At 37.8% G+C, this 9,618-nt stretch overlaps 1 protein-coding gene across 1 annotated transcript in view; it reads left to right on the top strand.

Moving 5' to 3' along the window:
• LOC107298328 (serine/threonine-protein phosphatase 6 regulatory subunit 1) overlaps nt 1–9,618 on the top strand; it is a 52,651-nt gene that overhangs the window by 6,549 nt on the left and 36,484 nt on the right. Inside the window, exons 2-5 of the mRNA XM_015827701.1 lie at nt 5,513–5,699; nt 6,796–6,933; nt 7,711–7,776; nt 7,985–8,097. Coding sequence (XP_015683187.1) covers nt 5,513–5,699; nt 6,796–6,933; nt 7,711–7,776; nt 7,985–8,097 — 504 coding nt within the window. The remainder of the gene's footprint in view (nt 1–5,512; nt 5,700–6,795; nt 6,934–7,710; nt 7,777–7,984; nt 8,098–9,618) is intronic.

Below are 9,618 nucleotides of genomic sequence, written 5' to 3'. Positions count from 1 at the left end.
AGACAGGCCATTGTAGGGGTCTGAGAGCCAACACCTCGTCCATCTTCAGTCACTTCGCCCTCGTTAAAGACTGGCCAGCAAGAGGGGGCGTGTCAAGTTTGACTACTTGGTCTCAAGAGCAGGCATCCAATGAAAACCCATGTGTGAATTCTCCATCTCCGTACTGAGAAAAGGCGTTCAGGTAAGACAACGCCCCTTCTGGTTTTCATCTCCACATCGTGATTGTGCAAGAAGGTATAAAAGGAGCATAAATGAGTGGGGATGGATATGTTTCTATCTTCCTGTCTATAGCAGCCTTGAGCTCAATGATGCTACTCTAGACTCCTTCCCTCGCACCTGTAACATGCCATGAAGTGGGCAATGAAATGATAGCTAGAAAAACAGAATAAATTTCTACTGAACTAATTGAATTACCTGCCCGTCATGTGCTACTAGCATATGGAGATTGGTTAGTTGGCTGGAGGGGCAGATTATTCATTCAGCTATAACTTGTGAACAAAGCCAGTGTGGAAAATAATAGGTTAGTGGTCAAACCTTCTGCTTAACCATGTTCTGTGTGTAAATTGGGGGAATGCTATGTGCAATAGTTAACAAACCAATGGGGTTTAATATGTACAGAATGAGAGTAATGTAGCAGCAATCTGGAAAACATAATTTGAATTTAAATTAAATTGGTCTGAGTGAGAAAAAGATCCCAGATGCCATACATCAGTGTTTCTCAACCTTGACAATTTTAAGGCATGTGGACTTCAACTCCCAGAATTCCACAGCCAGCAATGCTGGCTGTGGAATTCTGGGAGTTGAAGTCCACATGCCTTAAAATTGTCAAGGTTGAGAAACACTGCCATAGATGCTTACTGAATCACCAACTCAGTGATCCTAGTAGAAGTACAGTATACAGAATAACTAGATAATTCTAGAAATTATGGACAGTTGCCTGGGTTGTGTAGGACTTCCATCAGCCTTTCTACCCATGGTTGTTCTAACCATGCCTTGAATGAGTAAGCACTAAAATAGCACAGCAGCAGAAAATAAACATAGATCCTTAATTTAACGGCAAAATTATGTATGAATCCTCTATTATATACTCTTTGGATTTTCATGACAGAGTCTTTCAGAATCAGGTGGCATACAAGTTTAATATGTATGGTTGCATAGTCAGCCAGATGTTTAGATTGGATTTCTCATTTTTATCCACCTAGCAATTATTATATACACAAAAATGTAAAGCCACAGTTGCCAGTTCTTTAGCTGGTGTTGGCTTTTATATGCATTACGTTTTTCTCAAGATCCTAGGATGTTGTAATGTATTGGCATAGTATACTGTATATATGGAGCCAAGCAGCCTTTTGCCATTGACAGATGGAAGTTTGTCAACACGCGGGTTTTTAAAGTGCCAAACAAGATTTCTTGGTATGGCATCCGTTATTGTGATTGATCGCACAGCCAGATGATTAGACTGGATTTGGTATTTTTATCCACCTATTAAGTCCTTCCCAAGGACCTGAGATAGATAGGCGTTGTAGTTTAATAATATTAAAGGTATCATCACAGAATTCAGGCAGTTCCAAGTAAAGCTGCCTTTTGCAATTGACTGATGGAGAATTTTCCAATGCTGATGGTGTTCAAGTGATGCTCTCATTGTTCTGGGATTGCACCCAAGGCAATTATTACAAACCTTTACTATTGGTACTTTCTTTTGCCACAACCTTTCTACTTCTACTTCGTATTTTGTTATGCACCTTAGTTCTTTTCTCTTCTATTCTGCTTTTTCCAGATACTGCATTGTCCACTATCCAGACTTTTTTGTCTTATTTATCAACAATTGTTAAGTTTGGGGGGTTATGTGGCAGGCACTTATTTGTTTGAATTCTAAAATCCCAGAGCACTTTAGTTTCTTCATTTTCTATTCCTTTTTCTATTTTGTAATCCCACCAATTTTTGCTTGCAGACAAATGGTATTTCTTTCAAATATTCCAATGCAACATTGTTGCTACTTGTCCTGCTGTTTTTGTCAGACTGTGTGATCTTCTTGCAGCAGCTAATCAGGTGGTCCTGAATAGCAGTTGTAGAGGTGGCATTTGCTTCCTGTTGCTGTCTTCTCAATTCTGTCTTTGTATATAGGTAGTTCTCAATTTACAACCACAATTGAGCCAAAATTTCTGTTGCTAAGTGAGACATTTGTTAAATGAGTTTTGCCCCAATTTGCAACTTTTCTTGCTACAGTTGTTAAGTGAATCACTGCAGTTGTTAAATTAATAACATGATTGCAAAGTGAATCTGGCTTCCCCATTGACTTTGGTTGTCAGAAGGTCACAAAAGGTGATCACATGACCCGGGAACACTGCAACCGTCATAAATATGAGTCAGTAGCCAAGCATCTGACTTGTGATCATGTGTCCATGGGAGTGCTGCAATGGTTGTGTGAAAAATGCTCATGAGTTACTTATTTTCAGTGCTGTTGTAACTTCGCAGGGTGACTAAACAAACTGTTGTTAGTCAAAGACTTCCTGCACATTTTTTCTTAAGGTTTGGTCTTGTGCAGCCAGAATTAGCCCCTCTGTCTCTTTCTTCTCTTTCCTGCTTTTAGTCATTGCCAGTTCTGGTTGTTATTTGCTTTGCCTTGTTTTTATTAATTAATACTTTGCCTTGCCATGTCTCATTTCTACTGTATTTTGCATTTGGAATTTATTATTATTATTGTTTGTCATACAGTCAGCCAAATGTACAGATTGGGTTTGGCATTTTTATCTACCTGTCAAGCCCATCCCAAGGACCTGGGATAGGCAGATGAGGATTTTTGATGGTGTTAAAGATATTGTAGCAGGACATAAGCTGTTCTGAATAAAGCTGCCTTTTGTAGTTAACTGTTTGTGATTTTGTCAATGCCTAAGGTGTTAAAATGGTGCTCCAGTTATTTTGAAATTACACCCAAAGTGCTATTACTATTGATACTACCTTTGCTTTCTTTTGCCACAGTTGTTCTATTTCTATTTGCAGGTTCTATTTTGTTGTCTTCTGTAGTTCTTTGTCTTGTATTCTGCTGTCTTTGGGTACTACCATGTCCCCTATCCAGACTTTTTTGTCTTTCTTATGTACTGTTCTTACATCTGGGATGTTATGTGGCAGGTGCCTATCAGTTTGAATTATAAAGTCCCAGAACAATTTAGCTTCTTTTATTATTTTTCTTATATATGCAATAATAATAATAATAATAATAATAATAATAATAATAATAATAATAATGACAAATGCATACAAAGTCAAAATTGAGAAGACAGCAACAGACAGTAAGTGCCGCCTATGCAAAGAAGCTGAAGAAACAGTAGACCACCTGGTAAGCTGCTGCAAGAAGATCGCACAGACTGACTACAAGCAGCGGCATGACAAAGTAGCAACAATGGTGCATTGGAAGATCTGCAAGAAATATCGTTTGCCTGTAAGCAAGAACTGGTGGGATCATAAAATAAAGAAAGTCATGATAAACATAGAAAGTCATGATAAAGTTAAACTGCTCTGGGACTTCAGAATTCAAACAGACAAGCACCTGCAACATAACACCCCGGACTTAACAATTGTCGATAAGAAAGACAAAAAAGTCTGGATAGTGGACATGGCAGTGCCTGGAGACAGCAGAATAGACGAGAAAGAATTGGAGAAGATAACAAAATACAAAGACCTACAAATAGAAATAGAAAGACTGTGGCAAAAGCAAGCAAGGGTAGTACCAATAGTAATAGGTGCCTTGGGTGCAATCCCAAAACAACTTGAGCACCACTTGAACACCATTGGCATTGACAAATTTGCCATTAGTCAATTCCAAAAGGCGGCCTTACTAGGAACTGCTTTCATCCTGCGACAATATCTGTAATACCATCAAACATCCACATCTGCCTATCCCAGGTCCTTGGTAAGGACTCGATAGGTAGACAAAATGCCAAATCCAGTCTGAACATCTGGCTGACTGTGCGATGATCCATAATGATGATGATGATGATGATGATGATGATGATAATAAAGTTGGAAGGGACCTTGGAGGTCATCAAGTCCAACCCCCTGCTCAGGCAGGAAACCCTATACCATTTCGGACAAATGGCTGTCCAGTCTCTTCTTAAAAACTTCCAGTGTTGGAGCATTCACTGCTTCTGGAGGCAGGTTGTTCCACTGATTAATTGTTCTAACTGTCAGGAAGTTTCTCCTTAGTTCTAGGTTGCTTCTCTCCTTGATTAGTTTCCATCTGTTGCTTCTTGTCCTGCCTTCAGGCGCTTTGGAAAATAGCTTGACTCCCTCTTCTTTGTGGCAGCCCCTGAGATATTGGAACACTGCTATCATGTCCCCCCTCGTCCTTCTCTTCATTAAACTAGACATACCCACTTCCAACAACCATTCCTTGTATGTTTTAGCCTCCAGTCCCCTAATCATCTTTGTTGCTCTTCTCTGGGGGTTATTATTTTATTATTTTTATCTTTTATTGTTTTTATTTATTTCTTTTATATTGAGCTTTTATGTCCTATAAGCCGCCTTGAGTCGCCATGTGCGAGTAGGTAGCAATATAAATTTTCTAAATAAAGATATAAATGTGAAATCATAGCTGCAAATTCTTTAGCTGGTGTTGGCATTCATATGTATCAAGTTCTTCTGAAGAACCTAGGATGTTAATATATCAGTGTAGTAGATGTGCAGATCCAAACAACACAGCCTTTGTAATTAACAGGTGGAAATTTTGTCAATGTGCAGTTCTAAGTGCCATCCAATTTTTTTTGTTATAGTACCCAGTATTCCAGTAACCAGAGTCCTCATGGCGAGATGGACAGCAGTTAAATTTTATAAATAAACAAACAAGCACTGGGAATACCATGATTGGATTATGCCATAATCTTTCAACTTTGATTTTCAGATTTTGATATTTTGTGAACTTTCCCAATTTTTTGTTTTTTATTATACTATCCCCTGATATTGTCACATCAATTATCCACACTTTTCTTTTTTTCAACCACAATTAAATCTGGTGTGTTATGGACCAAGACTTCATCAGTTTATGTTTTGATATCTCACAATATATTAATCTGCTCCTTTACGACTACTTTTTCAACTATATTTTCCCACCAATTTTTTATTACGGGCACATGATAATTTTTACAGATTATAATTGTATAATTATTATTCAAAGCTTCAAACTAGTTTCTTACTATAATTTTATATCATTGGAATTCAAAGAAAAGTGGTGACACTTGCATTGGGTAATTGATGAATATATAGTGTTCTGGAAATATCCCACTGCTACAAATCACTGCAATGAACTGGACAAATTAAAGAAATACCAATAACTACTCAGAGCAGAATGTAAATTAGAAACACAGAATTTCAGATTCTGAATAAATTCTGTTAACATTTTACCGTGCAGATCATTTGTCTTCATCTTCGTCATTTTCAGTCAGTAGTCAAACCTGGGAGAGATATTTGTGCAGCAGGGTTTGGTCTACATCTGCTTTTAAAAATCTCCCGTTTTTAGATATCCAAGTGTTTCTTGCGAGATCTTGACATCAGACGTCACACAGATAAATGATGCACTGGGTGAGGATGAATCTCTCCTGCGACATCTCTATGGCTTCCTTCAGACTGGTGGAATCCTCAATCCTCTGTTGGCCAGCTTCTTCAGCAAGGTTATGGGGATTCTTATTAATCGTAAGACTGATCAGGTAATGTCTTAAAGCTTTTTTGGACTGCTAAAGAAAGAAATAAAGCTTTAATCATAACTGATAATTCCCTTCCTCACTAATCATATGGTTCGTCTCAAGGGACTTCTGTCATTTTCCTTTCTAGTTTGCTCATTCACACACACAAAAGGCAAAGACTCCATTGAAATAGCATCAGCTCATGGTGACTTTGTGGGTGTGTTCACCTAGCTTTGTTGACACAGTATGGTAGCAGTTTGTTATTGCCTTCTTTCAGGATATATTTTTAACTTCTCGACCTGGTTAGGTTCTTCTTGTATTCTCCCATCAAATACTAACCAGGTTACAGTGGATTAGCTTTTCAAGTTCATTGAAGGTCAGCTAGGGGCAGCTACCTAGCCAAGCTGGTATAGTCACATAGAGCTTTGAAAATAACTTGTAGAAGACCTTAGAATATAGCTTGTCATGAATTTAATTGAACCAATTATTTAGTGGATCTTCAGTAGTGTAAATACTATAGCTCCTACATGAAAAGATAATATCCTAAAATATTAATTATCACATACAAATAATATACATTTCAGCAATAAGTATTTTATTGAGAATAATTATTGATTATCAAATGACCAAGTTTCTTAAAGCATATGATTGACTAATTTGTAAAATAAGCTAATGTTCAAAATGGAGATTCTCTGTAATCTAGCTGCTATGGTATTTGTTTTATCCTGCCCATCCTTTAAGGAACTATATCCCTTTTATCTTTATAACATTCCTGTATGCTAAGTTAAACAGTGGTGACTCATTTGAACTTCATGGCTGAGTAGGAATTTGAACCTGGGGATACCTAATCACAGTTACATGGTCTAACTATTATATTGCCCAAGGATTGCAAAAACGTATACTTCATGATTAGGCTGATATGCGGTATGGCCCATTTCTATGCAAGATTGTCAACAAATTAACTATAGACTCAGCTATATATAATACATATTATTTTCCCCTGATGTGGGAGTTGACCATTCTACTCCCATATTGAGGATAGAACTTGGTAGGGCCATTTGTTTCCAGAGTGGCTTTTACCCCCTTTCCCTCAACCCTAATTTGTTTGGGTTTTTTCCAGATAGTTGCCTTCTTGCGTAAGAAGGAGGACTTTTTCAACCTGCTGCTACATCACATTGGTACCTCAGCCATCATGGACCTCCTGCTGCGACTCCTAACCTGTGTGGAGCAATCACAGCTCAGGCAAGATGTATTCAGTGTAAGGATCCAGCTGTAGGCATTCTTGTCTACTTCTCTTTGCTTCCTTGGAAGAGCAAACAATATTTATTTATTTATTTATTTATTTATTTGTTCCCATTTATACCCCGCCCTTCTCCCGAGGGACTCAGGGCGGCTTACAGGTAAATAAAAACAGTACAATACAATACAATATAGGTTTCTATATAGCCTTTGTTATTTTGGTCAGTTTGTCTAGAAATATGATGACCAGTTTTGAAATGGTATTATTTCCTTGTTCGGTGGAGATATGTAATTAAGTAAAAGATCTGATGTGTTAGTCAATCCAAACCATATTATAACTCTGTCATGCCCTAGTTTTCTTTCTTATGAGCAATAGCCATTTAAAAGACTTAAATGGATTAAATGGATTATTATAGGTATCACAATGTTCTGCTGCATCTTTGCCAAGCAAGAACCATTTCCTGCCCATCAAGGATTAGGGATAAAAGCTTTAAAGTCAGTGAATACCCTATTAACCTATTTATCTAGAATAACCACCACTTGAATCTTCTGAAATCTTGATAATTATTTTTTACATGTATATTCCATTTCTTTTGACCCTTTTCACTGGTCAGATTTTATTATGAGGTTTTTTTTACCGTTACACTAGTAAACATAGCTCAGTGATAGACTTTGGGGGAAAGGTGACGCATCACTGGAACTGCATTTGTCCCTGAATCAGTTTCAATGTATAAGTGGGGGAGATCTGAGACATCTTTCTTTAGTCTTACCATTCTTTTGTTTTCATCATCCAAAGTGGCTTAATGAGGAGAAAATTGTACAGAGGCTTATTGGGATGATCCACCCTTCAAAAGATGACAGTGTAAGTAGCAATTACAACTATAGAGGTACTTGTTTGTATATAAGTTGTGTGCAGTGTTGGTCATGCCATTGGATTGCTTTCTTCTGATCGATAACAGTAAATGGAAACTGAAACAAGCAGTTGCTTTGCTGTAGTTCTGGCGCATTCAGGTGCTGTTCCAACTAGAAGAGATCTTTATAAAGCTTTTTTTCTTGTTTCCTCTTCCCAGCAACATTCCAATGCTTCACAATCTTTGTGTGACATTATCCGGCTGAGCCGTGAACAGATGATCCAAATCCAGGATAGTCCTGAGCCGGACCAGTTACTGGCCACGCTTGAGAAGTGAGTGCTAAGCACCGGCAGCAGGGAACAAAAGAGGCACCATTGCCCTTAGGTTAGAAATAAGTGTCACTTTCTAACGCTGAAATGAATTTGAAAGAGGAAATGCCTGTTTATCAAAATTCACCTCATTTTTAATATGACTGCTATCTATATACTACTAAGCTTTTCTTGTCGTGACCTTTAATTGGGTGAAATGGTGCATCATAGGGCAACCATTTTTGAACCAGGATACCTTGAATAGGCTAATGTACAGAGTATGTCCAAAATCCTGGCTCCCAAGGGAATGTAATTTGGGAAAGTTGTGGCTGTTTCGATGCTGCTGTACTACTACTGAAGTCATATGGTCTTCATTTTTAACATTCTCACAATCCCTTGCTTCTTCCCCCACCCAGCAGCAATCACTTACCTGCCTGCTGGGAGGGGAAGGGAAGATTTCCTATGCTTCCTGCCAGATTCCCTCAAGAAAACTTAATGGAGGAGCAGGCAGGAAGTCAGAAGTTGCTCCTGCTCCCACTTCTTTTTTGCCCTTGATCCTTGGTCGTTCTATTTCTCTGTTTAGGTAATTATTAAGGAAATATCTCTGAAATGATTACCCAACAATGCACAGGTTGTCTAGTTTCAATTATAAGTGAAAGAGGGAACCTGTTTTCAGTGGTCTACCTCCTTTTTTGAGTTCAAGGCTATAATGGGGCTGAGCAGTCAGTTTTATCTTTCACTGGGTTGCTAGGGCTTCAGTCCCAAAAGTGGACAGAGTCTACACAACTAAATTTGATTTAATTTAATAGTATTCCATTAAATATGATTACTTCCCCTGTATTTAATATCTTCCCCCTTCTGTCACATTAACACTTTTAGCTTATTGGCAACTGCATGAAGGACTCTGGGAATTATACACAAGGCTTTAAAAAAAACATGTGGTATATTCAGGCTTTGAACTAAGTCAAAAGAGTTCAATACCATTGTTATTTGTCAAATGAAAACTGAGTGGTGTTGCTTTACTCAGCCAGTGTCATTTCTTAATGAAATGTTCCCAGCTTTGTTTTTTGACTCTGTGTGCTGTGCCCCTCTCCTGTTGTTAAAATGCCTCCACTGGTATAGAAATGCAACATATCTTGCTCTTATCCTGACAGACCCCAGCAGCTGGCTTCCATGTTTGGCTGTTAATATTCGAGCTCTCTCCTTAAAGTTCCTGGTTTCTTTAATATACTTTAAAAACACTGCTCACCTTCTGAAATAATGAAGCAAGCTATATAGAACAATATCAAATGTTAATAAAAAGGCAGAAATAGTCAAAAATTACACGAAATAATCAGGTGTAACAAATTTATTTATTTATTTATTTATTGTTTATATTTATATCCCGCCCTTCTCCTTGCGGACTCAGGGCGGCTAACAACCAGATAAAAATACAAAATACCAAAGCTACAGATTAAAACTTGATTAAAAGACAAATATTAATAATTGGTCTAAGTAATTTAAAATTATTTTAAAACCCCCACTAAAAATTTTCCCCTAGGCCAG

Source organism: Protobothrops mucrosquamatus, unplaced genomic scaffold, assembly GCF_001527695.2.
Source record: "Protobothrops mucrosquamatus isolate PMUCROS unplaced genomic scaffold, P.Mucros_1.0 scaffold3884, whole genome shotgun sequence".
Taxonomy (NCBI): Eukaryota; Metazoa; Chordata; class Lepidosauria; order Squamata; family Viperidae; genus Protobothrops; species Protobothrops mucrosquamatus.
The sequence above is the reverse complement of the archived record's forward strand: the minus strand, read 5'-3'. Positions and strand labels throughout refer to the sequence as shown.